This window comes from Pseudopodoces humilis, chromosome 15 (assembly GCF_049639895.1).
Source record: "Pseudopodoces humilis isolate 2021_Gansu_Grassland_sample_001 chromosome 15, ASM4963989v1, whole genome shotgun sequence".
Classification (NCBI taxonomy): domain Eukaryota; kingdom Metazoa; phylum Chordata; class Aves; order Passeriformes; family Paridae; genus Pseudopodoces; species Pseudopodoces humilis.
This window is the reverse complement of record NC_142214.1, coordinates 16,458,909-16,486,106: the sequence shown is the minus strand read 5'-3', so window position 1 is coordinate 16,486,106 and position 27,198 is coordinate 16,458,909. Positions and strand designations below refer to the sequence as shown.

Genomic DNA, 27,198 nt, shown 5'->3' with positions numbered 1-27,198 from the left:
CTTGCCTTGCTTTCTCAGGGCACTTTGGTCAAAACAGGGATTGTTGTAGTATTTTTACAGTGGTGTGTAGGCACCAAGCACTAAGTAACAGAATGAGATTTGGGGGTGTTCCCAGGAAATCCATCTTCTCACCCAGGAACTTTCTTCCTTTCTCTCTATGAGAGCAGGCTGTCTGAAGGAAGGTTGCATCTTGGAGATTTTCCTGGAGAAGTACCTGAAGTGTGTGTTCTTTGAGATATTGAATGTCACTCTGCTATTCCCTAGTATTTGTGTGTTGCTCCTTTATTGCCTGCCTGTGCTAGAATCTGGTGATCAGCACATTCCCTTTTAGGTCTAACAGTTCTTACAGGGTAGAAGTTCACACTTTGGGCTCCTGCTCTATCTTGGCATATCATGATTTCCTAGACAAGAATTGTATTTAAGCCTGGTTTGTTTAAACACCTCTTGATTCATCTCCAGTTACAACAGAATTTCTTTTAAGGGTTCCTTTATCATTCTACCCAGACAGGAACAAAGTACGTAGAGGGACTTTAGAAAGGTGACTCAGAAAATCCCAGCGTGTGTCTCACAGCAGAGTTTCTCACTTCCTTAATGAGGGCGTTTTTGATCTTCCTCTGCTGCTTTGCAGTTCCAGTCTCTGACGAAGACTCTGATGCAATGGTGGATGATCCCAACGACGAGGATTTCGTTCCTTTCCGCACGCGGCGCTCCACTCGGATGTCCCTGCGCACTCAGATGGCCCAGCGAGCCGCCCGCTCCACCTTCACCAAAATGACGTGTGCCAACTGCCGGACCCCGCTGCAGAAGGGCCAGACTGCCTACCAGCGAAAAGGGCTTCCTCAGCTCTTCTGCTCCAGCTCCTGTCTCACCACCTTCTCAAAAAAACCACCTGGCAAGAAGATATGCACCTTCTGCAAAAAGTGTGTGTTCATTCCCCTTTCCTCAGTGCTCCCATGCTTGTGACCCCACTCACCTGCTCTACAGCTCTCCTGCCAGTCCCCTTCCTATGGCCCCCGTTTATCCACATCACTCCTGCCCGCTGCCAGCTGCTGCCCCATGTCCTCTTTCACACACTGCCTATCCCATGCTCCCTACACCCCCTTCATATTCTCGCTTTCCCTGCCTGTCCCCAGACTTAGTGCCCCATACTTCAGCGTCTCCTCAAAACAACCTCCTGCATGCTCTGTCTTCAGACACTGCTCCCCTGGGCCAGGACAGAAGTTGCTGTGAGGCAGTTCTTGCCAACTTTTTGGGACACCAGAAAGTCCTGTGCGTTGCAGTGAGCCATCCTATCCCTTTGTGGCAGGATACACATGTCCGTGAACTAACACATCCCCTCCTGATCCCCAGGGAGATCTGGAACACCAAGGACTCTGTGGTTGCCCAGATTGGTTCAGGTGGCTCTTTCCATGAGTTCTGCACCTCTGTCTGCCTTTCCCTCTACGAGGCCCAGCAGCACAGACCAGCACCTCAGTCTGCAGATGCCTCGGACACCAGCCGCTGCAGTGTTTGCCACAGACCTGGCGAGGTAAACAAATCCCTTGTCCTTCCCATGTCCTGGATGAAGAGCCTAGGAAACACAGCACTTAGTCTTGGTCAAGACCAGCTATTTGCCAGGTTTTCCTGTGGTATGAGGCCTCAGCTCCTGAGCTGCTTTGGGCTCACACCCACGCTTTTCCTTGTCCTGAGGCTCACTGCTTCCTGCCACTCTGTTCTCCCAGCTGCTCCTCTGACTTTTGGCAAGGGACGCCACCCCAAGTCCACACCAGCTTCCTGTGTGGCACTGCCCAGAGTTTTAGTGCCTGTTATCCCAAGGGCTGTTCTTGTAGTGGTACAGCTGCATTGGAAGGAGGCCCATGGATGGTTTTGGGGTGACAGCAGTGATGTCTCTGCAGATCCAGCATGAGGTCAGCAATGGGAGTGTGGTTCACCGCATCTGCAGTGACGCCTGCTTCACCAAGTTCCGGGCTACCAAGGGGCTGAAAACGAACTGCTGTGACAACTGTGGACTTTATATCTACAACAAGGGCTTGCCCCTGGAGTACCTCTTCCATGAAGGCCAGCAAAAACGCTTTTGCAACTCTGCCTGTCTCAACAGTTACAAGAAGGTATGTGTGGGCAGCTGCCTGGGGTAGGGGGGTTCTCTATGGGCACACAGCAACTTTGCTTGGTGTAGCACAGAGCATTTTATTAAATGGCAGGTGACTCAAATCCCTTTGGTCTTCTATTGCTGTCAAAGCAGTTAAAAGATTGCTTGGGAGAACTCTGAAGCAGGCAAACAGTATTGATTTAATCTTCATAGAGCTCACCATAGACCCAAGCATGGGTCAGAAAGTCAGTGAGTTGATGGTAGAGTGACACTGGTATATGCACTTAGCATGGACTAGCTTCTGGATGTCTCCCTAAAGCTGGGCTGGATATGTTCCTCTGTCACCTGAGCAGTCTTCACTTCAATGTGTTGGAAGGGATTGCCAAACTCTGTACTCCTGCCAGGCTACCCTTGAAATGAAAAGCTGAAGTGCCAAAGGCAGCTTTTTTTTGCCACCGCCACCTGAATCTGCAGACTGTGAACCTGTCTGTCCCTGGCATCAGGTGGTCATTGCAGAAGAGCAGTCCTGTGGTGGATACAACCCACCCAGTGGGGTGGGATGTAGTAGCTGGACCTTGCCAGCTGTGATGGTCTCCTGGAAGCTCTGTTGTGCTCTCTCCTTGCAGAAGAACACTCGGGTCTACCCCTGCATGTGGTGCAAGACGCTGTGCAAAAACTTTGACATGCTGCCCAATGTGGATCGCAGTGGCAAGATGGGCCTGTTCTGCTCCATTTGCTGCACTACCTCCCACAAAGTGAAGCAGTCAGGCCTAGTTGGTAAGACCACCTGTGTAGAGGGAATCATCACCCCTCCACTCTTAATTCCTTCCTTGGTATTGTTTATTACTTCTGGATGGGACTGAAAAGAAGGTAAAAGCCTGGGGGAGGAGTCCAGTGAGACAAGTGGAAGTACAGAGGGAGAAACCCTTGCAGCATGTAGATGTCTTAATACAGAGGGCAGTGTACATTGCTGTTCTTGGGAATGCAGGGAGCAGTTGTAGTGCTGGACTGTGTTGGCATTGTCCTTTCCATTACATGGTGTACTGGGGGTCTAGCAATAGGTCATTGCAGCCTGTTTTGTCCTAATTCCTAGAGCCAGGGTCACTTCCTTGAACCACTCTGCTCTCTGTCTAACATTTCTGTCCTAGCAGAATCTGGTGTTCTTAGTTTCCTGGTGTTCTTGTCCCTTGCTTTTTGATAATAGCTTAACAGACTGAAGATGAGCGAGTAGCTTACATGCCATCTTCAGAATCCAGTTCCACATCCTGTGCTGCTGCCCTCACTAATTCCTATCTGTTTCATCAGGTCCCCCTAGACCCTGCAGCTTCTGCAGAAAGAGTTTATCTGAACCCTGCTATTACAACAAGACAGACCGGGTTGTCTACCAGTTCTGCAGCCCCAGCTGCTGGACCAAATTCCAGGTACTGAAATACCCTTCATGCTGGGCTGGGCCATGGAGCTCATGCCTCCTTTCACACTAAGCAGAGGCTGCACCTTCCTTGAGCTCCTCAGGGAGGGTTCCTAAGAAACCCCGTGGAGCACAGGATTGCAGTGACTGTTAGTGCTCAAATCCCAGTCTTGGCCCTGTCTCCCCCATCCTCCATTTGGATAAGGTGGGCTGTAATTCACTCCTGTCTATCAGATTATGCCCAGCAGGATGGCAGTGCAGAGTGGTGCTGCATGAGTGGTTTGAGACAGAGTGGCCTTATAAGAGCACAAGCAAATGCACAAGTCAGCAAAGGACAAGTGCCCACCTGATAGCTGGGGGGAAAAGGGCAGAGCTGCTCTCTCAGCCAGGTGTCACTGAGAAATAGAAGTGTTGTCTAAAAATTTATAACTAGCAGGCCTGGATACCTCTTGTTTAATAATCCTCAAATCCTTGACTGGTGATTTTTAATCTTCTGATGTTAAGTTTCAGCATATGTGAGATGTCTGTGGTATTCATAGGCAACTTCAAGAATATTAGTTTTGTACAGTTGTCAAAGAACAAAGTAACAGCCAGGAAGACATGAGAAACTTATGCCAGGCCATGTATTGGGCAACCAAGAAAATGTAGAGAATCTAGAGGTAAGGGTTAGTTACCAGCAGTTGCAGTATTTCATTTTGAGATTTGGTTTGTTTGGGGTTTTTTTTGGGGGGGAGAGGCATTTGGTTGGTTGGGGTTTTTTTGGTGGGTTTCTTTTTTTTTTGTTTGTTTGTGTTTTTTTATGAATCCTTGATGTAATCCTTTACTGAGGTCACAAATAGTGTGAATAGTGTAGCTATAGAGCTTTTAGTATTGTAGACTTCATAAGACTAGAATCATAGAACAGTTTGGGTTGACAGGCACATTTAGATGTCATCTGGGCCAACCTACCCTGCAGTAAGCAGGGACATCTTTAACTAGATCAGGTTGCTCAGAGGCCTGTCCAATATGACCTTGAATATTTCCAAGGTTAGGGCACCTACCTGTGCCAGTGTTTCACTATCCTCATTGTAAGAAAACTTCTTTATAGCTAATCTCAATATGCTCTCTTTTAGATTAAAACTATTTCCTATTTTAATAAATAAAATATTTAATTTATTATTTAATAAATAAAACTATTCCTAGATTAAAACCATTTTCCTATTGCAACAGGCTCTGCTAAAATGTGTGTCCCCATCTTGCTTATAAGCCCCTTAAGTATTGAAGGGCCACACGGTAAGGTCTCCCCAGAGCCTTCTCCAAGGTGAATAATCTCAACTCTCAGCCTTTCGTCATAGGAGAGCTGTTCCAGCCCTCTGGTCATTTTCATGGCCTCCTCTGGACTTGCTCCAGCGGGTCCATGTCCTTCCTGTGCTGGGACCCCAGAGCTGGAGGCAGCACTGCAGGTGGGGTCTCACCAGAGTGGAGCAGAGGGGCAGAATCCCCTCCCACAGGGCTTTTGCTGCAGCCCAGGACACACTTGGCTTTCTGGGCTGTGAGACCAGGTCCTGTCCAGCCTCTGAACCACCAGCACCCCCAAATCCTCAGCAGGGCTGCTCTCCATCTGTTCATCTCCCTGGACTGATACTGGGGTTACACTGCCCCGGGTGCAGCACCTTGTAGTTGGCCTCATTGAACCTCACGAGATTCCCGTGGGCCACTGCTTGAGCTTGTCCAGGTCCCCCTGGATGTCACTCTGTCCCTCAGGTATTTCAACTGAAGGACTCAGCTTGGTATCATCTGCAAACTTGCTGAGGGTGCTCTCAATCCACTGTGTCCTTGATGAAGACATGAAACAGTCCTGGTCCCAGTACAGGCCCCTGAGGGTCACCGCTTGTTGCTGATCTCCATCTGGACATTGAACCTTTAGTCACTACCTTCTGGATGCAACCATCCAACCAAATTCCTCATCCACCAAACAGTCCAGCCATCAAATCATCTTTCTCCAGTTTAGAGAGAAGGATGCTGTGGGGAACTGTGCCAAAGGCTTTACAGAAATCCAGAGAGATTACACCCATAGCTCTTTGCTTCTCCACTGATGTAGTCACTCCACTGAGAGATACCACTAGGTTGGTCAGGCAGGACTTGCCCTTGGTGCAACTGGGCTGGCTGTGGTGGCACCTCCTGTCCTCCCTGTGCCTCAGCACAACTTCTGAAAGCATCTGTTCCACGATCTTTGCACACACAGCACAGTTAAGTTGTTTCCAGGGTTCTCACTTCTACCCATTTTAGAAATGGTTGCAGTGTTTCCCCTTTTCCCAACTGGGACTTCATTAATTCACCTGACTTGAAATATTGCCATGTAAAATCAGCTTTGTAAACATATGAATAAACCCATGCATCACCTGGATTAGGAACTGTCTTGCTGGTATATCTCAGAACACACTTGTCAAAGAAAAAACACTGAACAGATTGTTTCAAGATGGTTTCTTGAGAGGATCAGAACTTGAAGATCTTCATTAATCATTTGACATTAAAGTCAAAGTAAGCATGGTGAAATTTAGCAGATGAAACAAAAACTGGTGAAGTGTTGGCCCATGCTGCGTTCAGGGTGGTCACAGAAAGCAAAGCAATTAGATTGATTGACAAGGCTGATTCCTCCTAATGTGTGCTTAAACAGTTTCAGTGCAAGATCCTATGTCAGCCTTACTCAGGTAGTGTGGGGATGCAAATCTTGGGAAAGTAAGGATTTCAAAAAGGCCGTGGAATTACAGCAGATAAACTATTCAGTATGAGCATTTCAGTTTACAGCCACATTCCTATTAAAAGGAATAATTTATTGCAAGTAAAAGCAGGTAAACGTAGAGTTAATGTTTGAGGGCCAGGGAGCAAAAGAGCTACCTAGAATGATGCACATATAGGAAGGTTGTTCTTCAGTGTCCACTTCATTTTCAATGCTGAAGAAAATTTGGAAGTATTCTGAAAAAAACCCAAAAATTAAATTTGGGCTTTAAAAACGTTTGTACTGAGGTACTTGCAAAATGCAGAATTTCTGAGGTTATCAGAAAGAAAACCAGGAATTACTTTATTGATAAATGTATCCTTGTGGATAAGACACCAAATGCTAAATGCATTGTGGACAGGAGACCAAATGCTGTTAAATCTAGCCGATTAATCTAGTGGAAAATGGGATAAGAGGCTGGTTGAATTCTTAAGTTGCATTATCTTGAAAGTAGAAACCAGGCACTTTTAGAGAAATCCTCTGGAGAGGTAGCAGAGCCCTCATCATTTACGTTTTCAAATCCAGTGGCATGGCAGCTTGAATGAAAGCTTGCCTTCCTGAGAAGAGCTGGACCCAGCACACTGGAAGCAAAGTGCTCTCAAGAATCAGCTCTCCAGGAGCTTGAGACACGATGTGATGGACTTGACTGAGTCCCCACAGTGGCAGCAGGTCCGAGGGGGCCAGGCAGGCTGCAGGCCATGAAGGAGGTGGCAGTGGTGGCAGTGTGAGGCAGAAGCCTGCTGCCCTCCTGCTGCTCTCCCTCCATGAGCTGTCTCTGTCTCCTGCAGCGCACCAGCCCAGAAGGTGGGATCCACCTCAACTGCCATTACTGTCACAACCTGTTCAGCGGGAAGCCGGAGATCCTAGACTGGCAGGTGAGGACTTCCCCTGGGGGATGTTGTGGTGGAGGCAAACACTACTGGGGTACTTCCTCTCCCTGCTCTCAAGCAGAGCTCCTCCTTTGCCAGTCTTCTGTATGCTTTAGCTGCAGGGATGTGCCTGGAGACTGTGCTGAGTGCTGCACTCCTGATGTTCAGCAGGATGTCAGAAGGGCAGGAGGAGACCACTCCTGCCAAATCCTGTGCAAGGAGAGCTGGGGACTCAACTCAGCTCTGTAGTCTTTCTCTTGCTTCCCTGAGAAGTGTGGGAACCTCCTGCCAGCCTGGCTGACCTGGCTGTGGTCTCTTTGGCAGGACAAGGTGTATCAGTTTTGCTGCAAGGACTGCTGTGAGGACTTCAAGCGGCTGCGTGGGGTGGTGTCTCAGTGTGAACACTGCAAGCAGGAGAAGCTGCTGCATGAGAAGATCCGTTTCTCGGGAGTGGAGAAGAACTTCTGCAGCGAAGGTACTTGGGGAAGGCATGGGAGAGACAGAGCCCCCATGCCAGCCCATGCTGGGGGAGGAGAAGAGAGCATGGAGAGGAACAGAGGGGAGATTGTCTTAACCAGGCCCTGGGGCAAGAGCCTTGCCATGCAGTGAAGGGAGGACTGTTGTGGGGATGGCTTGCTGTCCAGCCAGGCCCTAGGGCAAGATCTTTACCGTTCATTTTGTCCTTGGGGAGGGCCTTCTCACAGCTTTTCTCTCTCTGGGGGCTGGGGAGACAGCAGGTGGCAGCTCCGCTCCTCCTGTCATCATGCACTTCTACGCTCTTGCGTCTGGGCTGGCCTGACCTGGCCTTGCCCTGCCTGCTGGGTTCCTGCACACAGGAGGTTGGAGTCAGACTCTTCCTAGAAGCATGGAGGTGAGAGATGGCAAGTCCCCGTGAGGTCCCATCTTATCCCAGCCCCAGGGGCCAGTGCTGGATTGTTCCCTACAGTGTGTTGCGTGTGCTCTGTTGTCTCCGCAGACCTGGATTCTGGTCATGTTTGGGTCAGGGAGGCCCCCAGTTCATCCTGGGAAGGTTTCACTCCTATTGTTTCTCCGCAGGGTGTGTGCTTCTTTACAAACAGGATTTCACCAAGAACCTGGGCCTGTGCTGCATCACCTGCACCTACTGTTCTCAGACCTGCCAGCGGGCGGTCACCGAGCAGCTGGAGGGCAGCACCTGGGACTTCTGTAGTGAAGACTGCAAAAGCAAATACTTGCTCTGGTACTTCAAGGTCAGTATTGGCACTGGCAGCTTGTGCTAAGTGCTGTGGTGGGCACAGCACCCAGATAAGTGGGCATTGCACTGAGGAAGTTCGCACTGCTGGAGTCTGGCTGGCACTGCTGCGGAGAACCTGGCACTGCTGGAGTCCTGCCTGGCAATGACGGGACACTGCTACGGGGAAGCTCACGTAGCTGGAGTCCCCAGCTGATCCTGCCAGACAGAGCACTGCACTGAGGAAGCTCACAGTGCTGGATCCGCGGCCAGTGCTGCTGTGAGAAGTTCGCACCGCTGGAGTCCCTGGCTGGCACTGGCAGGGCACTGCTGTGGGGAAGCTCACTGCACCTTGCGATGTGCACCTTTCACTGGAGAGTTGTGTTGCACTCGGAGGGGGTGTGGTTAGTTACTCGTTGTTTCTCTCCTGCTGATGCGGGCTTTAGGCAGCTCGGTGCCATGCCTGCAAGCGTCAGGGGAAGCTGCTGGAAACCATCCACTGGCGGGGGCAAATCAAACACTTCTGCAACCAGCAATGTCTGCTGCGATTTTACAATCAACAGAACCAGCCCAACCTGGACACGCAGAAGGGGCCCGAGAGCCTGCTGAACAGTGAGTAGGAGGGAGGGAGGGGACCTGCATAGCTCAGTGTGAGAGACACAGGGAAGACTCAAGAGCAGGGGGTGGAAGCTGCCTGCCCAGGACTGGAGGAGACGCTAGGGAACAATCCTGCACTGGCCCCTGGGGGGGAAAGGACGGAGTGGGACCTAATGGGCTTCTCCATCTCTAACATCTATGGTTCTATGACACACAGGGCCCAGACGGGAGGAGCCGGTGCCAGCGTGCTGCCTGTAGCTCACACTCTTAGCGAGGATACTCAGGGATTTAACATCCTCAAGTTGCCAGCGGAGAGCTCGATTTACAGGGTTAGGGGACAGCGTGGTTTGGCATGACAATCCACCTGCAGCCCCACACCACCTCCGAGCTGTGACCTTCTCAGATCTCATAAACTAATCTGGATTGGGCCAGGTCAGTGCTTGGATGGGAAACATTCAAGGACAAAGAAGGGTGCTGCAGGAAGTGGTGCTGGTGATGCTGTAGGTGGGCTCTCCTTCAGCCAGAGCTGAACCTAAAACGGTCTTGAGGGAGCACTGAGCTGCTGGAGGCACTGTGTCTTGGATGTTAGATTGGAGTCCTACCACTTACCCAAAGTTCACTGCAGTTCACTTTGGGGAGTTGCCAACCCTGTGTCCCAGATAATCCCATTCTGCATCCATGGAGTTCCAGCTGGAGAGGAGATTTTCGCTGCCTGTTGCCCCATTTCCTATCATTAACTCGAACCAGTTCCTTACGGAAGATTGCAAAGTGCTTTGGGATCCCTCAGGATGGAAAGTGCTCCTAGTGACAGTGACAAGACACCGCTTGGCCCTTGGACACCTGCAGTCTCATTCTGCCTGGTCATTTGTAGGCCACGATCTCCTGGGTGACCAGGGTGATATAGTTAAAGTGCTTGCAGCTAATGGTGGGACTTGTTGCAGTGCATCAAGCTTCAACACACCTACATCACAGGTTCAGGGCTTTGCTGGCCTCACTGGGATTTCATGATATGTAAAACCCTGGCTAGGGTGTCTCAAGGAGGGGAAACCAAGACGAGGACCTTCACATGAGAGACCTCATCCTCCATCTTCAAACTCTTGAGGTTCCTCCTGTGACTGTAGTCCACTGATCATAGAACAGGGGAAGCTCCACGTGTCGTTGCTGCTCAGGCAGGTTCCCCCAGCTAGGGGAAGCCCAACCTGCCTTCCAAGGGCCACACTCCATAACAGGCTGTGGGAGGTGACAGCTCAAGTGGCAGCACACTGGAGTGACCTGGATAAGGACCTGTTGGTTTCTGCTGCCACAGAGGTGCCCATGGGAATTCTGCTTGATTCAGTGTTCTGCTGCCCAAGAGAGGAAGAGGTGTGTGACGTGCTGGTTCCTGTAGCTCACCAAGTGATTCCACAGCCATGCTGTTCCATTTGTCCTCTGCTGTCAAAGCATGTCACTTTTGAGAGATCTGTAACACGGCTTTTGGGACACAGGCACAGTGGGAAAACTGCCTGCAGAGGGAAGCATGTTTCATACTGTTTAGCCATTGTCTCCTTGGAGCCATGGACCACAAGACTAAGAAGTACCTTCACCACCAACAACAACCACAAGAATCTCAGGCCTCCTCCACCACGTCTCTGGAGACCCCCCCTAGAAACTCTGCTGTGTGCAACCTGTAAGGACTAAAGGGAGCCAAGGAAAAGCCCATCATCAGTCATCAGTGCTCAGCTGAGCTTGAGTTTCAGACTACCCCAGCAGTTGCTGTGCTTAGTGGATGCTGCTGGTGGCACTGGGCCCTCTGTATGCTCTGGCACACCAGTCCCCTGCCAGATGTGGGATAGCTGTGGACATCCTTGCCCCAGGACTGTGGCAGACTGCTGAGTTTGCAAAGGAAGGATGCTGAAGCCAGGATCCACCTACACAGAGAGCTTTCTAGCCCAACTGTGCTGTGCAGGGGATTTCAGGGGACCAGTTTCTGCATGGTCTCCTGTGGACCTGACAGTTGTGTTGCTAGCTTGCAAGGGACTACCTGGATTTCAGGCTCATCTTGGACAGAGCTGCTTATTCTTGCTTACTCTCTTGCAACCCAGTGATTGCCTAAAACCATTAATTCCTGTGATCCAGTGGCTGCTGCCAGTCTGGTGATCCTGAGAGTTCTTGTAGCTGAGCATACAAGCAGACGTTCCCTTGCTGGGAACAGTTGATGTAGTGTGGGATTGAGGAACCTCTGCTTCAAAACTGTGCCCAAAGGCTTCCAAGAGGAGCTGGCTCTGCATTGGGCTGTCCAGCTGCAGAGGGTAGAAGTCATAGTTGTGGCAGGCAGTGCCTTGACAGCTCCTTGTTAGTGTTGGGATGAGAATAAAGAACAAGCTGCAGCTTTCCTGGAAGCCTGGACACTTAGCACATGGCAGGAGAATCTTGTTTTCTTTAGTCCTAAATCATTGACCAGTGGAGCAATCATGTTTGCTTTAGATTCTGCTGCAGCAGAAATTCTGCTCATATGCTGTAGTTTGTCTTTTCTCACTCAGGCCATTGGTGTTTCCTACCTGGACCTGCTGCCCATCCACTTTGGGTAGTCAGGGTGAGTTCTTGGCCCCTGAGACTGCTGCAGATCCTATGGCTGAATGCGTAGCTGCAGACTAGGCAGTTTCCTCCAACTGGGATTTATCTGTTGCCCCTTGTGGTGGTCAGCATGTGGAGCCTGATGGACCTCAATTTGTACAAGAATTATCCTGCATTTCCTCGGGTCAGAGGAAGTCTTCACAGTGTGAATGACTCTGTGTTGGACCTTTAGGAATCTTGGTCTTTCCTGAAGGACCTGTCTGTGTATAGGAGTTGTGAATGGACCCGCCACTGCCTTTGGGTGCTGGGACCTGCTGCTGTCCTTGCAGGGGTCTCCTGCATGCATGGCCCACCAGTAGAAGGAAATTCTTTTTGCCAGTCACATGGGTAACCAGGGATCACTGGAGACTGGGATGAAGGTGCTTTGTTAGCTCACCAGCCTTTGAGATGGGTGCAGGTTTTCTGCAGAGCACATGAGCTGGAATTATCATCCAAGGCAGGGTGATACTGTCACCACGTGAGACCAGCGTCTGCCACATGCGCCTCTTACCTGCAGGTGATCCTCTCTTTCTTTAGGGGAATTGACTGCATCCTTAGGGCTGGGGCAAAGCTGTCTCTCTGCTTTCTGGGACTTCTCATAATGCTGCTACTAGCTCTGTCACCTTCTTCCTAGGGATCTCGAAGCACTTTGCCAAGATATTTGTTGCAGGGATATGGAGGCACAGGGAGGGGCCATGGCTCGGTACAGCAAGCCAATAGGCAGAGCTGGGATTAGAGCCCTGGATTCCTCTCTCTTACAAGGGGCTGGGATTTCTCCTGACCTGCTGTGATGGGGAAGGGGTGGACTGTAAGGGAGCACAAAATGACATGGGAATAACTTGGTTTTGGAGTTGTAGTGTCTTCTGAGGTGTTAGGGCTAGAGATTGTGGAAACATTAACTGTTCCTGGAGTGGCCAGGAGCAGTTTCTGGGGAGCCTGTCCCTGCTCTCTGGCTGCTTCCACTTCCAGTCCCAGCAGTGGGACGTGTTGGCCCAGGAGCTCTTGAACTTAAGAGTTGTTGCTTTCTCTTACAGGTCAAACTTCAGAGCCAAAACCAGCTGTCCCTTCCCCACAGAAGGCAGAGACTAACATGGTAAGACCCAGTGGAGGTAGGAGTTGGCAACAAAAAGGGGCTGTCCCCAAAGAGAGGATGGTTCTGCCATTGCTCAGGGAGATTTCATTCTTCTACAACCAATGCATTTTGAGATGTCTGAGTAGTGGGAGATGAAAAGAACTACTAGGAAGGCATCAACCTATCTCCTATCTCCTGCGAGCGAGAAGAATAACTGTTCCCCAGGAATCAGTGATGAGCTCTAGAGTATCCTGACACTGTGGCACTGGCTCCTCTTTGCACAGTGCTTTCCTGTGTCTGGGTATAGTTGCTGTCCCACTGTTCCCCTCTACCCCATGGACAGGAGCCACCATTTCCAGACCCCTGGCACAACAGAGGCAGCACACAGGCTTGCTGCCTGCCAGGAACAGCTTGGCAGTTCTTCATCACAGCCTGACCATGGGAGTGTCCCTGTGTTGGGGACTGCCAGGCACCACCACTCAGGAGGTGCTTTGGGAGTCATTCCATCTGCTCCAGTAGTAAGGAAGAGATTATGCTGCCTCTGGTGAACACCAACCTTTGGCTTTCTGCATTTCCCCAGCTGTCAGCAAAGGCCTCCTCAGCCCAAGCGCCTCCAGCTGTGCCGCCTCCCACCCCACCTCTGGTTCCAGCCACCCCTCGGAAAAACAAAGCTGCCATGTGTAAACCACTGATGCAGAACCGGGGTGTCTCCTGCAAGTTTGAAATGAAGTCCAAAGGATGTCAGACAGGTAGGAAAACAAGACTTAACTGTAGGATTATAGGGGCCTTTTGGAAAGGTGAGTGGCATGTCCTTGCTCCAGACTAACTGTGAATCCAGCCTGAAATGCTGCACAGAGCAGGCCAGGTGTTTGGCACCATGCTGAGGAGTCTCTGTGCAGGTGCAGGGCACACATGGCAGGGCTGGGGATAGGGAGCCCATTTCTATCACCAGCAAAAGGAGAGATATAGAGAGCTCTGTAGCATGATCCTTGTGTGGGACAGCTTCTGTTCCTCTGGAGATCATTAGCTTGTCTGAGGGCTGTCTGCTAAACAGGTTCTACTCCAGTTCCTGTTAGGGGTGTGTGTGTGTGGTCTGTAACATATGCATGCTCTTAGCAGGGCTATGTAAGAGCAGGATTTGTACTTCTGGCTAAGGCAAGCCTCTCTTGTTGCTGGCCTTTACTTGCTGCTATTCCAGCTCTTCCTGAGTCCTAGAGGCAGGTGGCTGGAAGGGCTGTGGTGCTCGATGGCTGGGGGCATGGCAGCATGCAGCAGAGCTGGGTGGAGGAACTTCTGGGATTAAGGTCACTGATGTATTTTTACTCTTGTCAGAGGCTGACTGGAAGCCCCAGCTGGTTGTATTGCCAATCCCCGTCCCGATCTTCGTGCCTGTGCCTATGCATATGTACTGCCAGAAAGTACCTGTGCCTTTCTCCATGCCTGTCCCGGTAAGCAATACACTTCACCTGCTCATGATCTCCTACTGTTATGATCCTGCCTTGCTGAAGTCTCCCTGCTTCTCTGTTCACACTCTTCTCCTGCCTCTGCTTTTATGTCAGTCTGCTGAGTGTCAGTTTTCTGCCTGGTGTGCTGCTGTCCACAGGTGCCTGTGCCAATGTTCCTGCCCACCACACTGGAGAGCACAGAGAAGATTGTGGAGACCATTGAGGAACTGAAGGTGAAGATCCCCTCCAATCCCCTAGAGGCTGACATCCTGGCCATGGCTGAGATGATTGCAGAGGCTGAGGAACTGGACAAAGCCTCCTCGGACCTGTGTGGTAGGTTCTGCCATGGCTTGGTCTGGTTCAATAGCTGGGATCAAGTAGGGTGTGCCAGCTCTTGGTGCTAAAGCACCTGCCAGGACTGTGGCTCTTCCAAGGCCTTTATAAAGGAAGCAAGGAAGAGCAAGTCCTCAGCTTCTGCTGAGGAGGTACCAGAAGGGAAGAGCTGCATCAGGGAGCAGTGTCTGCCCCTGTCCCACTTGGGGGTGCCAGTCTTGTGGGACATGTGCAGCTCTCTTAGTTTATTCAGGTGGCTGTTCAGATTCTTCCTTAAAGCAGCTTCCATGCTACAAAAGGCATGCAGCCCTGGTCTTGCAGGATTTTTTACTTGAGAGCTGCATTCCTACAAATTGCAGTGATGGGGGTTGTGGCTGGGTAGACAACAATCTTCCAGTGTCTTGCTGTCCAGGGAAAACTGGACAGCTCAGGTGTTGTGGGGCTGCTCTGAGCACAGGGACCCTGACTTCATTTTCCCGCTATCACAGGGAAAACCGACAAAAAACTTTCAAGAAAGTTTGGTTTACAATGAACTTTTTTGTTTCAGACCTGGTGAGTAACCAGAGTGCAGAGGGTCTCCTGGAGGACTGTGATCTGTTTGGACCAGCCCGGGACGATGTGTTGGCTATGGCTGTCAAGATGGCAAATGTCCTCGATGAGCCGGGCCAGGACCTGGAGGCTGACTTCCCTAAGAGTAAGAGCAGGGTGACACAGGTGTGCAGGGCTGCTGAGGGTCCTCAGCTGCCTTCAGCTGTGTGCATTTACCTCCCCATGCCCTCTGACTGACCAGTTGTGAGAACCCTGCAGTGACTGCTTGCAGCAGGGCTGGGGAGACCACCACTTCTGAAGGATTGTGTGCTTGTCCAGACTAAACTTTTGTGAGCAAAAGACCTGAAGAAGAGGGAATGAGAAGCTGATTTTAACAGCACAAAGAGCAGGGCAGCAGCACTGGTGTGTTTATGAATGATGATTCCAGAGGATCCAGCAAGACAAGAAACCTGGACAAGGCATGGCATCCTGAGAAATGGCAGAATTGCTGAGTGTCTGTTAACAGAGGGTGGAAGAAGAGGCAGGAACTTGTAGGAGCACAGCAGTGCTGAGGCAGGATGCTAGCAGCAAACAACAGAATTGAGGTTCCTGTGCCAGACTGTCCACAGTACTGGTCTGGCATCAGGGAATGAGGAGTGTTCCTCAGGTTTAAAAAATAAACAAAATACTGTCAGAGAGGAAAACATAGTGTTCTGGTTATTCTGAGAAATTCTAGCACTGTCTACCAGAGCCGTATTTCCTTTGTTGGGCTGTGGCTAAAAGTTTGTGCCAGGCAGTGGTAGAGGATGTGAAGTGTTCCCTTTTCATTTTGCTGTAAAAATCAAGCTAGCAGAGGGGCCAGGATGAGATGTCTCAGCTGAGCCCTTCTGCCTGTGTTTCCTTTCAGACCCTCTAGACATCAACCCCAGTGTGGATTTCCTCTTTGACTGTGGGCTGGTGGGACCAGATGATGTGTCCACAGAGCAAGATCTGCCTCGAGCTGTCCGGAAGGTGAGCTCTCTGTGGGTAGTGCCTGCTTAAAGCCCTGCAGGTTTGGAGTGGGAGCTGCCACTTGGGATGTACGAGGTGAAGGGTACCAGAGACTTTGGTATGCTGGGGAGGTTGTGCCCCCTCTCTTCAGGGCATGGTTGGTCTGCGGGCCACTTCTTGAATGAAAATACTTGCTTGTCACTTTGGAGAAGCTTTGAATGCTACAAGTCATGTGACAGGTGGTCTCTTTATTGCTTGTGACCCTTGCAACTAATGAGCTTGTTGGCTTGGCTGCCAGCAGAACGCTGTCTGCTGCCATGGCACACTGTAGGGAGCTGACAGTCCGCAAGTGTGAGTGGTGGCCAGGACTCCTGCACCTGTCCCAGGTAGGTGCTCAGTCTCACAGAACACCTCTCTGCAGGGGCAGAAGCGCCTGGTGCTCTCTGAAAGCTGTTCCCGGGACTCAATGAGCAGCCAGCCCAGCTGTACAGTGCTCAACTACTCGTATGGTGTGAATGCCTGGAAGTCCTGGGTGCAAGCCAAATACGCAGGGGGAGAAACCAGCAAGGGAGAGGAGCTACGCTTTGGCCGTAAGTGCCTTGTCTGGATGCACTGGAGTGGCAAAAACCTCCCAGAAGCTGGACCTTGGGGTGTTGAGATGTTCCTGACCTTGTAGGCTGTTGTCTGAGGCTGTTGTGCTTGTCTCTGCAGCCAAGCCCATGAGGATCAAGGAAGACATCTTAGCCTGCTCAGCAGCTGAGCTCAACTATGGCCTGGCCCAGTTTGTCAAGGAGATAACCCGGCCCAATGGGGAGCGCTATGAACCAGACAGCATCTATTACCTCTGCCTTGGAATCCAGCAGGTGAGGGAGGCCTTGCTGACATCAAGTCCTCTACAGCCAGACTTGGGGATCAGATCTGATGAGGGGAGCTTGTACCCTTCATTCTGCTTTCTGGGGACTCAGAGAGGCTGGCTGGACTTTACTTCAGTGCCTCAGCCCAGGACAGCATCCCACCTGGTTTGGTCTTTGTTCCCAAGCCCAGAGGATACAGTGGCAACTATTCCCCAGCCTTGCACCCTTCTTGCACATCTCTGAGGAGGGCTGGGGGATCCCCCCAAACTCGGGCCCTTCTTCAGCACCAAGTCTGCTTTGTCATGCCCCAGAGTTTTCCTTGCAGCTCTCAGAAGTGTCTGCCCAGCAGCTCTGGTGGTACAAGGAAGGGTGCTCTGCACATGTGTCCTGGGCTCTGTGGGGAGGGTTTGCATTCCAGGTGCTGCTGAGTTTCTCTTGACTGTGTGTTCTGTCCTTTCTAGTACCTGCTCGAGAACAATCGTATGGTGAATATATTTACAGACCTTTACTACTTGACCTTCGTGCAGGAGCTGAACAAGTCTCTGAGTGGCTGGCAGCCCACAATCTTACCAAATAGTATGTGTCTTCAGAGTACCTTCAGTCCCCACATATATCCAGTTTGTGCTTGTAGCCTTGGATCCTCTGGCCTGATTGTGCTCCCCCAGCTTCAGCCTTGGCATGGGCAGCACAGTCCTGCTGTGTGGTGAGGTCACTTTGACCCAAACCAACTGCAAAGTCAGTGTGGTTTATGCTTCAGAGGCTTCTGTTGCCCACAGTCAGGGTAGCTGGGAGCAGAGCACATGTGCTTTGTATCCTGGGATAATTTGAATCCTTACACTTCACAGTGATGTCTCCATCCTTTGGCAAGGAGGATGCCAAGCCAAGAGGCACACTGGTGCATGTGTTTGTGTTCCCACCACATGGATGAGCCTGCACATGGTGCTAGGCCTTGATTAAGGTTGCAGTGCTACTGCCTTGTGAATGGACTAACCTAGAGCTCTGCCAGAGGCTTTTCATGGTGCTGTGATCTGGGCTGCCTTTCCCGCTGTCAGTAGTTAGTTCATGGATCCAGCCTCATCTCCGCAGATTTGCTATCCCAGGCAAAGCCATTTGACTCCAGATGTGTGTATCTAGGCAGGAGCTGGCCAGATCTCTCCTGCCAGCTCAGTCTCTTACTGAGCATGGTGGAGCACTGACCTGGAGTTCACTTTTTGGGCATCTATAGTGATGAGCAATTAGGATTGATTTGGGTTCTCATCTGTGATTTAGCTTTGATCTGGGGAGGCTTATGGCTGGGCAGAGCTCTAGCTCTGCTGATGGCTCTGGAGAAATAACCTTGTTAAAAAAGAGATGCTGTGAAGCATGAGTCTTTTGCAGTGAGCTTTCCTGGACAGGGTGAAGTGATTGCCACAAAGCCACTGCTGAAGTGACCTGGTTCTCCCTCTGTGTGTTGCAGACACAATTTTCTCCCGTGTCGAGGAGGAGCACCTCTGGGAGTGCAAACAGCTGGGTGTTTACTCACCCTTTGTGCTTCTCAACACCCTCATGTTCTTCAACACTAAGTTCTTCGGGCTGCAGACAGCAGAGGAGCACATGCAGCTCTCCTTCACCAACGTGGTGCGCCAGTCCCGCAAGTGCACCACGGCCCGTGGCATGACAAAGGTGGTGAGCATCCGCTACTATGCTCCAGCCAAGCAGAAGAAAAGCCGAGGTGGGTCTGGGGGAACATCTCTGTTCCTCCCCCTGCATGCCTTGTCAGGATCCAGCCACGAGCCAGCTCTCTCCCTCTCTGTAGATGGCGGCTCTGGAAAACGGAAACGTGAGGAGGAGGTACCGATGCTGGAGCAGCGGGAGAACAGGATGAATCCCCTCCGATGCCCAGTCAAGTTTTATGAGTTTTATCTCTCCAAATGGTGAGCATTTCTCTGGAGAAGAGGCACGTACCATTTTGGGGCCACTTCTTAGTTTTGATAGAACCCTGTGGAGTGACTGCTGCTCTCCAGACATTTTTATATGTGCAGTCTTGCCCAGGCTCTGTGCTGCTTGACTAGACCAAGCTTGAGAGAATGCTTCTCTCTGGCCTTTTCCACTTCTTGCCTTTCTCCAGACTGGCAGGAATGTGCAGTAGGAGTCCAGTGCTTAGGTAGTTTTGGGTTTTGGCCTTGAACAAGGAGCTGTAGGCTGAGTTTGTGTCCTTATCATACTGAATGAGAGGCTGTAACAAGCTGTGAACACCCCTTGCTAAACATGACATCAGACCAGGCTGTCTGAGCCCCTGAAGCTGATGTGCCAGGTCTCACCCGCCTCTCTTTCCACAGTCCCGAGAGCCTGCGGAACCGCAACGATGTGTTCTACCTGCAGCCCGAGCGGTCGTGCATCGCCGAGTCCCCGCTCTGGTACTCGGTGATCCCCATGGACCGCAGCATGCTGGAGAGCATGCTGAACCGCATCCTGGCTGTCAGGGAGATCTACGAGGAGCACAGTCGGCTCAGCAGCCTGGAGGATGACATGGACTAAGGGTGAGGTGCTGCTGGACTGGCTGCACTCCAGCCCTGGACACCTCATCTTGCTGCTTCCCTTTGCAGGGCAGGGGCCATGCAGCATAGGAGGGGATGGTGCTACAGCAGTACTGTCCCTGCATCATTACCAGACGTGGACCTCCCATCCTGCTCGTTACAGGCATCCCCTACGTACGTGGCCCCCACACTCAGCTCTGTCTCCAGTTGGCTGCTGGGTGAGCCATCTTCCCCAGGGCCCGTTCGCATGGCACAGGAGTGGCAGAGTCCCTGAGGCAGCTCCCTTTGCCCAGCCCTGTCCCTCCCCTACCCCCAGCCCTGCCACTACCCCTCTCTTCCTGTGCCCCAGGGCAGGAATTGCACAAGACGCAGTGCACCATTGGACCAGTGGCCTCTGAAGCTTTTACTTCCCTCTTCCTTTAGCATTCCCTCACAAGGCAGGAGATATCAAGGCAGGAACAGTAGCTCTGCTGCTGGGGCAGGATTGTCTTTTCAAGCCAGTGGGCATGGGCCACAGGCAGCCTGAGGGCTGTTGGGTCACAGGGAGAACTTATGTCCCGGTTTGGGAAAGATTTGGGTTGGTTGCAGGGAGTGGATGGAGCTCACACTGGAATTTGTGGGCAGAGCTCTGACCTTGCCACAGGGACACCTCATCTGCAGCCAGGATGCCTCCCTCTCTTTGGTCAGTGTTTTCTGAGTGGTGAAAACTGATGGAGATGGGTCTGTGCTAGTGCTGCACCTCTCACTCCACTGTGCCCTGTCGTGGTGTAAGGACCCTCCCCTGTGAAAGGTGGCATCAGTGGGAACCTCTGCTCCAGCCAGGGGCCCAGGCATTTCCTGGCAGAAGCAGGGAGCCCTGCCTGGCCTCCCCCTCCCTCCCACAGCCACAGGCTGCCAGCACCCTACCCAGGGCAAGTCTGGCTCCAGCTGTGCCACTCTGTGCTGCCCCCTGCCCCTTCTTGTGTTCTGGTCAGTTTTCTTGAGCTGTACATGGGTCTCCTGTTGAGCCTGTATATATTGTTCTGGGCCCTGGCCTGGGGCCATCTGTTCTGTGTCCATGTGGAGAGTGAGCTGCTCACCAGTCTTGTTGTAGTGATGCCAGGGCAGTAGGACTAACCCTGTGTCTCTGGAAACCATTCATTTCAAATAAAGATGTGGAAAACTTTGGCAGACCCTGGTTTTTCCCGTCTGGGCAGGGTGAGCATTGTAGAACACGGCCAGTGTCCCTGTGCTGCTGTGTACCTCACTCCTGTCTATCCCAGCCTGTGCTGCCTGCACTTCCTTACCTTGCCTGGGCCCTGCTGTCCTGCCAGCTCTGGCATGTGGTGATGGCCCCTGCCCCAGTGCCCATTGGTGCCAGCATGGCATGCCCTGCCTGTCCCTGCCATGTCCTTGGCCCACAGGGCTGCAGCCCCACCCAACCCAGAAGTGGCCCTGCCCTGGCCATGCAGTGTGTCTGTAGGATGGAGCACGGTGCCTGTGAGCAGAGCAGGAGTCAAGTGAGGTGCAGTAAGCATTTATTTTCTCCCCTTTCCAAGCTCTACTCTTAGCCCTGCTGCTTGCAGGAGTGCCAGGAGCAGCTGAGCAGTGCCCCCGGGGCTGTGCCCAGCTCTCATGCTGGCCATGGGGTCCATGCCTTGGGCCTGGCAGAGACTGGAGACACAATCATCACTGTGACCACCCATGCATTGCCCATCCCTGCCCATGCCAGCAGGCCACATTTACACTGCCAGGTCTGCTGTTCGCATGTCCCTGTGGGACCCACCAGCCACCCCTAGCCATGCACCTGCCTTCTTCAGTGGTGCCAGGCCATGGGGGGGTCTGCCAGCAGCCAGGGGACTGCCACCCCTGGGCAGAGTGACATAGGTGCTGCCAGGTCCTACAGGCCCACCAGGAGTGGTTAGGATGTGGGACTTGGGGCCTGGCCCTCGCCGGCACTTGGTGAGACCCAGGTAGATCTCCACCAGGTTGAGCAGCAGGGACACGCAGGCCACCCCCAGCATGAAGAGGATGAAGATGGTCTTCTCAGTGGGCCGGGAGATGTAGCAGTTGACTGTGTTAGGGCAGGGCCAGCGGCTGCAGGTGTAGAGGGGCTTCAGCTGGAACCCATACAAGGCGTACTGGCCCACAATGAAGCCCACTTCCAGGAGAGCCTTGAAGACGATGTTGCAGATGTACGTCCTCAGGATGGCCCCCCGCATGCACACCCGTGCCCTTGTGTTCCCTGCAGGGAGCTGGGGCTGCCTGGGGCGCTGCCGCCTGGCCCCGCTGCCAGCCCGTGCTGCTGCCTGCTGCTGTGCCTTCTCCTCCAGATGCACCAGGTGCAGGATGTGGCCCAGATACACAAGGCTGGGGGTGGAGACGAAGATGATCTGCAGGACCCAGAAGCGGAGGTGGGAGATGGGGAAGGTGCTGTCATAGCAGGCATTTTGGCAGCCGGGCTGCTGCGTGTCACAGGAGAAGCCAGACAGCTCGTCACCCCAGACCCGCTCTGCGGCTGCCCCCAGCACCAGGATGCGGAAGACGAAGAGGACGGTGAGCCAGACCTTCCCCACCACTGTGGAGTGCTCCTGGGCATTCTCCAGCAGCCGACCCAGCAGGCTCCAGTCCCCCATGGCATGTGCTGTGGTGCCCTGCAAGACAGCCACCCTCCAGGCACAGCCACCCCACAGCCCGCCAAAATGCCACCCCACTCCCTGGTAAAGCAGGTGTGCACAGACCCAACCCAAGGCTGTCTCTGGAATATCCCCATCCTGGGTCCCAGGGACCCCCTAACCTATCTCAAGGAGGGCAGGGGGAGCAAACACCTCCAGCATAGAGCTGGGAGCACCACGGGGAACAACCGCGGTGGCAATCCGGCACAGGGACCTCTCACCGTAGACGGTGCGTGGGGCAGAGCCCAGTGCTCCCGCGCCGTCCCCTCCCGTCAGTGGGGTGATGGGGGATGCTGCGAGGCCCCTTCCCAGCCGGTCCCCAGCTCCTCCGTGGGGTGCGGACAGGTCTGCCTGCTCTGTCTGTCCGGTCACCCAACGGTGGGCGTGGGGTTATTGGGGCATGAGGCAGCTGCGTGCCCCATTGGCTTTCATTGTGACTGGCACATGAAACAGCCACTGGGGAAACTTTTTCCTCTATTTTTGGTCTGGGCACTTTTCTAATTATATTCGGGGCTGCAGGGGCTGGTGCTGGGGGAGCGCAAGCCCTTGGACACTGATCAATGCCACCCAGGGGTCACTGGTTGCTGCCGGCTGCCAGGGCAACACAGCCACAGCCCCGGTTCTGGCCTGGCACTGCAGCCCCCACAGACCCTTATGGCACCCACCAGGGCTCGGGTGCAAGGATGGACACCCCACGCTGGCACCCCAGCTCCCGGCATATCCTGGCCAGAGCAGAAAGGAGGGAGGCAGCACCTGAGAATGGAGATTTAATGGCCCAAGATGCCCTCCTGGCCATCTAGGAGAGCCTGAGGGATGCTATCCTTGGGACAGGGACAGTAACAGGCCCATGGGGCGACTGTGGGGCTGGGGCCCCTGCAGTGGTGGCCCTAGCAGGCAGAGCAGCGGTCACCCTTCTCCTGCAGCCCAGAGTTGCGGCGCAGCATGTCCTTGAGGGAACCGTCCTGCTCTGTCAGCAGCTGGTTGATCTCGTTCTGCTTGTACTCGGAGGAATGCTTGTGCCCATAGAAGGAGCCCTTCCCAGACGAGGGGTTGGAGTGGTGCTGGCTTCGGCGGGCGCAGGCCCGCACCACCAGGTAGACCAGCTCTGCCATGTTGAGGACGATGCAGACACTGGAGGTGACCAGCATGAAGACAGTGAAGATGGTCTTCTCAGTGGGCCGGGAGATGAAGCAGTCGACAGTGTTGGGGCAGGGGTAAGCCTCGCATTTGACCAGCCGCATCATCTGGTAGCCTGGGTAGAGCATGTAGAAGATGTACATGAACACAGCCTCGAAGAGCAGCCTGAAGACCACGCTGCAGACATACGTCCACCACAGTGAACCTGCTATGCGCATCTTGTGCTTCTTGACCTCTTCCATGTGCTTGGCATCCGCATGCCCTGTCAGCACCAGCAGCTTCTTCTCCTGGTGCTGCTGGTAGGCCACGTGCATGGCCACGAGAAGGGCTGGTGTGGTGACAAGGATGAGCTGCAGGGCCCACAGACGGATGTGGGAGATGGGGAAGAAGTGGTCATAGCACACGCTGTTGCAGCCAGGCTGCTGGGTGTTGCAGGTGAAGGCAGATTTCTCATCCCCCCAGACGCTCTCGGCTGCCACCACTAACACCATTATCCTGAAGATGAAGATGACAGAGAGCCAGATGCGCCCGATGGCAGTGGAGTGGCGGTTCACCCCGCTCAGCACCGTGTAGAGGCCGGCCCAATTCATCGTTTCTCACGTCTGCAGGAGAGAGCGGTGAGAGATGGTGTTAGGAGCAGGAAGGACCCCTGGCTGAGAGCCAGCAAGTCCTGGCTCCAGTGGCAGCAGCCCCAGGAGGGACCTGGGAGCAACTGGGTGGCAGCCCTGGAGGGTGGAGAGCAGGATGGACAGACAGGAGGATGGCAGCATGGCTTCTGCTCCTGACATGGCTCAAGGCAGCATTTTGGCCAGAGCAGGCTGGAGACTGGCTGCCCCAGCAGTGCCAGATACTCCAGTCCTGCCACCCCACACTGGCACAGGGATCCTAACCCACAGCTGCCACAGAGAATGGGGGTGAAGCTCCCACACCTCTGCACTCAGTACCCCCAGTACTCAGTGCTGAACTCGTCGGCTAGGAATGGTCCCAAAGAGCTTCACAGCACCAATTCCTCCCATTATCTGCAGGAGCAGGGCCAGGCAGCCCTGAGCTGAGGGGCTCCCCCCGTGTAGCCCTGCACTGCCACCCTCCCAGAGCCATCCTTGCCCGGGGAACACAGGGCGACCCCAGCCCCAAGCACAGACCCCAGCCCCACCAGAGCAACCCGCTGGAACTGAGCAGCCGCGGGAGCTGCTTCCCACCCCCGCATGAGTCTGGGTGCCTGGGACCAGCCACCCCCAGTGTGGAGGATCCTGGTGACGCGTACCTGCCGGTGAGGAAGGGTCCTCAAAAGCTGCCCCCAGTGGCCCCTCTAAGGTCTCATGCCTCCCGCAGGAGAGCTCTGCTCCGCCTGCCCTCGTCTCTCTCTGCCACTGCCCTGCACTGGAAGTCATATGCTGCTTTATAAACTATTTGCATACAATGGGGCCTTTATCGGCCCCTGAACAACACACTTTAGCATTCAGATCTAACGCCCTGACTTCCGCCCACCCTGGCCAAACAAAGTGCCTGTGTGCAGCATTCCCGCTGCTCGGCCCTGCACCCACTCCCCCCTCCCCACCACGCCCCGCACCGACCACGGCCACAGCCCCTCCACCCGCGGCCCTGCCCCGCGGGACCCACGCCACACATCGCTGTGCCGGACAGGCCACCCAGGGTGACCGGAGGTCCCTTCCCCAGGCAGCATGGCTGAGCCCAGCTGCGTGCCCATCCCGCATGGACGGTACAGATCCGGCACTGAGCACTCGGTGGGCCGCCGTGGGGCTGGCTGGCACTGGGTACCGCTGCTGTGAGTCCTGCCATCTCCTCAAGGCTCTGGAGCCAGCAGCAGCGTCTGTGAGGGCATTGGAGCTGCCCCGCGTGTGCCGCTGGAGACATGGGAGAAAGTCCGGAGTGACGCTGGCTGTGTCTGCAGCTGCCCTCACCGCTCCTCCCCCGAGATGGACTCACTGACGCTGCCCTGCTGCTCGGACGTGCTGGTGGGGACAACAGTCCCTGTGCTCGCACAGCCCCCGTGCCCCTCGGGGCTGGTGTCCCAGCCACACCATCACATTGTGCCTCATCCTGCAGGGATCGCGCCATGTCCCCTTGGGTTTTGTCCCCAGCCTCAGGCGGGGAGCAGCATATCCAGTAAACCCTACCAGCCTGTAGGTTGGCAGGGCAATTAATGCCATCCAAAACGCCACCTCCTCCCCTTAGCCCAAGGTACGAGCACCCGGAGCTGTGCGAACGGTGGCGGCCGAAGACCATCCGGGGAAGCTGTAAGGACGCCGCTTGTGCCCACACTGCTCCTCTCCCCACTCCCACCATGAGGGCCAGCATTGCCGGCTCTCCTCCCCCAGGCCCAGGGCCGAGCCCTGCTGTGGCCCCCACTCTTGCCCCCATGGTGCTCCCCAGCTGGGGGACATGCGGCCACCTCCGCAACGCTGCTGCGCCCTCCAGGTTCTCACCTCACCGCCAGGACAATCAACGCTCTTTGGGATTGCAGCAGTCAGCCTCCAGCGTAGCACGCTGGACTTTATACTGCCCGGCAAGCACGTTACCCACCCCCTCCCAAACAGCCTTGCTCCTTACTCGCCAAGTAAACACCGCAGGTGTGTCCAGGCTGGCTCACACCCACCCGCCTCCGCCACCGCAGCTGAGCATCCCCCGGGGCCAGGCCCGGGGCTACTGCAGCACCGGGGCAGGGCCAGCCCCCCAGGATGGTCCCCGGGGAGATTTCTGGTCCCCGTGGCCCCACTCCCCTGCTGTGAGCATCCTCCCCGCTGCATTCCTTGCAAGCCAGGCACATACACTGTGGCGGAGCCCTGCTCTCCACCCCCCAGGGATGCCTCTGAGTACCCCCAGCTCCTGGAGCACCTTGATCTGCTGTTGCAGGCTGCCGGCTGATACCTGGGGAGCCACCAATACCCAGATTTAATGTGTAAAAGGGCAGCCGGGAAAAGGCAAACAGCCTGTCAACGATTAACTCGGCCGGCCCGCTTCAAGGTCCCGCCGCCCAGCATCCCGTGTGGGACGTGGCGACCCTGCCGCTCATCCTGGGCCCCTGGGCTGGGCTGCAGGACCCGCGCGCCATCCCTTGCACGGGGGTGACAATGGTGACAGTGGTGCCGGTGTCTCCCGTGTGGGGACGGCGGGATGGCACTGGGGAGCGGCTGGGAGCCGCGGGGGTGGCGGGCAGTGAGATACCGGGGCTGGCCCGTGATGCAGGGCGGGTTGGGGCCATCGGGGCCACAATCTCAGTCTCCGATAAGCCGCCGCCAGCTGAGCCACCAGCGCCCGGGGAGGAGCGGGAGCGGCAGCACCGCCCAGGTCCCGGACACTGGACGGGTTCTGGGGGCTAGCGGGAGTGGGAGACACTGTGGGCAAGGGGCTAGTGCTGGCGGGATCAGGCTGGGTGGAGGTCACTGGGGGGATCAGGAGGAGGGCAGACTGGTGAGCACTGCGGTGGGCTGAGCTAAGCGGGACGAAGCACAGGGGGCGGTCGGTGCGGGGAGAGTGGTCCCTGGGAGCCAGTCTAGAGATCTTACTGGAGGGCCCTGGGAGCCAGACGGGAGGTCACTGGGGATTATTGGGAGCCAGGATAGGGGTGAGTGGGGGGCGCTGGGAGCCAGGCGAGGGGTCGCCGGGGGGCTGGGGCCGTGCGGCGGGGGGTGGTCGCCGGCCGTGGCACCAGGTGGCGCTGCGGGGCCGGGCCGGGGGCGGCGGGGCCGCACCTGCCCGCGGCAGCACCCGGCGGGGCTCAGCGTGGGAACCTGTCCGAAGAATAGTAAAAATGGAGAAAAAGGCCAACAGGAAAGAGGAGGAGGAAGCCGGGGCGTTGCTGTCCAGCACTGTGCCCGCCCGCGGCCCTGGCAGGGAGTTAGCTGGGAGGAGCAGAGGCCCCAGGGGTGGGCGGCAGCGCGGGCAGCCCCCTCGCCTCTTGGCTTAGGTTAAACTGCAAAAGCCATGGGTCAAGGACAGGCTGTGCTAAATAGACGTGGCCGGAGCTGCCTCCAGTACTCAGAAAACTGCCCCGCCCGCGACCACGTGGGCCAGAAACGGGCTCTTTGTTAATGACGCTAATTGTGAAGTTAATTGGTGTCTGAAGTTGCAGCTAAGAGGTCAAAGACGTGGGCACGTCTAACGCAGACAAGCTGATGAGATGGG

At 54.5% G+C, this 27,198-nt stretch overlaps 3 protein-coding genes across 10 annotated transcripts in view; 1 reads left to right on the top strand and 2 right to left on the bottom strand.

Moving 5' to 3' along the window:
- The window catches only part of ZMYM3 (zinc finger MYM-type containing 3), a 33,630-nt gene extending 13,199 nt beyond the window's left edge, over window positions 1-20,431 (top strand). For 4 of the 5 annotated variants that reach the window (XM_088062486.1, XM_088062487.1, XM_005527449.3 and 1 more), the window contains exons 5-25: window positions 629-920; window positions 1,351-1,528; window positions 1,896-2,108; window positions 2,716-2,866; window positions 3,395-3,510; window positions 7,044-7,130; window positions 7,449-7,599; window positions 8,181-8,353; window positions 8,781-8,946; window positions 12,558-12,616; window positions 13,176-13,344; window positions 13,928-14,043; window positions 14,199-14,373; window positions 14,921-15,067; window positions 15,809-15,912; window positions 16,313-16,481; window positions 16,603-16,754; window positions 17,207-17,321; window positions 18,202-18,456; window positions 18,541-18,658; window positions 19,064-20,431. In XM_088062486.1, the coding sequence (XP_087918612.1) occupies window positions 629-920; window positions 1,351-1,528; window positions 1,896-2,108; window positions 2,716-2,866; window positions 3,395-3,510; window positions 7,044-7,130; window positions 7,449-7,599; window positions 8,181-8,353; window positions 8,781-8,946; window positions 12,558-12,616; window positions 13,176-13,344; window positions 13,928-14,043; window positions 14,199-14,373; window positions 14,921-15,067; window positions 15,809-15,912; window positions 16,313-16,481; window positions 16,603-16,754; window positions 17,207-17,321; window positions 18,202-18,456; window positions 18,541-18,658; window positions 19,064-19,262 (3,305 nt within the window). In that variant the 3' untranslated portion in view covers window positions 19,263-20,431. The remainder of the gene's footprint in view (window positions 1-628; window positions 921-1,350; window positions 1,529-1,895; window positions 2,109-2,715; window positions 2,867-3,394; window positions 3,511-7,043; window positions 7,131-7,448; window positions 7,600-8,180; window positions 8,354-8,780; window positions 8,947-12,557; window positions 12,617-13,175; window positions 13,345-13,927; window positions 14,044-14,198; window positions 14,374-14,920; window positions 15,068-15,808; window positions 15,913-16,312; window positions 16,482-16,602; window positions 16,755-17,206; window positions 17,322-18,201; window positions 18,457-18,540; window positions 18,659-19,063) is intronic. The other variant, XM_014256454.2, reaches the window with a different exon arrangement.
- Window positions 20,432-20,761: 330 nt separating this feature from the next.
- On the bottom strand, window positions 20,762-22,518 carry LOC102112127 (gap junction alpha-3 protein-like). The gene has a single exon (XM_088062491.1). It carries the CDS (start codon window positions 21,874-21,876, stop codon window positions 20,983-20,985), a length of 894 nt encoding a protein of 297 aa, XP_087918617.1. The 5' UTR covers window positions 21,877-22,518; the 3' UTR covers window positions 20,762-20,982.
- Window positions 22,519-22,666: 148 nt separating this feature from the next.
- On the bottom strand, window positions 22,667-25,984 carry GJB1 (gap junction protein beta 1). Of its 4 annotated transcripts, XM_005527450.3 has the most exons (3): window positions 25,500-25,571; window positions 24,317-24,432; window positions 22,667-23,654 (listed from the first exon to the last, which is right to left on the bottom strand). In XM_005527450.3, the coding sequence occupies exon 3, from the start codon at window positions 23,640-23,642 to the stop codon at window positions 22,803-22,805; it is 840 nt and encodes a 279-aa protein (XP_005527507.1). In that variant the 5' UTR covers window positions 23,643-23,654; window positions 24,317-24,432; window positions 25,500-25,571; the 3' UTR covers window positions 22,667-22,802. The 4 variants fall into 4 exon arrangements, with proteins under 4 accessions (XP_005527507.1, XP_014111933.1, XP_014111934.1 ...); XM_014256458.2 differs by lacking the exons at window positions 24,317-24,432; window positions 25,500-25,571 and adding an exon at window positions 25,909-25,984; XM_014256459.2 differs by lacking the exons at window positions 24,317-24,432; window positions 25,500-25,571 and adding an exon at window positions 25,843-25,917.
- Between the last annotated feature and the right edge of the window lie 1,214 nt (window positions 25,985-27,198).

Excerpts from the sequence above, each read along its gene's own strand:
- LOC102112127 (XM_088062491.1), bottom strand. The coding sequence starts at position 21,876 with ATGGGGGACTGGAGCCTGCTGGGTCGGCTGCTGGAGAATGCCCAGGAG.
- GJB1 (XM_014256458.2), bottom strand. The coding sequence starts at position 23,642 with ATGAATTGGGCCGGCCTCTACACGGTGCTGAGCGGGGTGAACCGCCAC.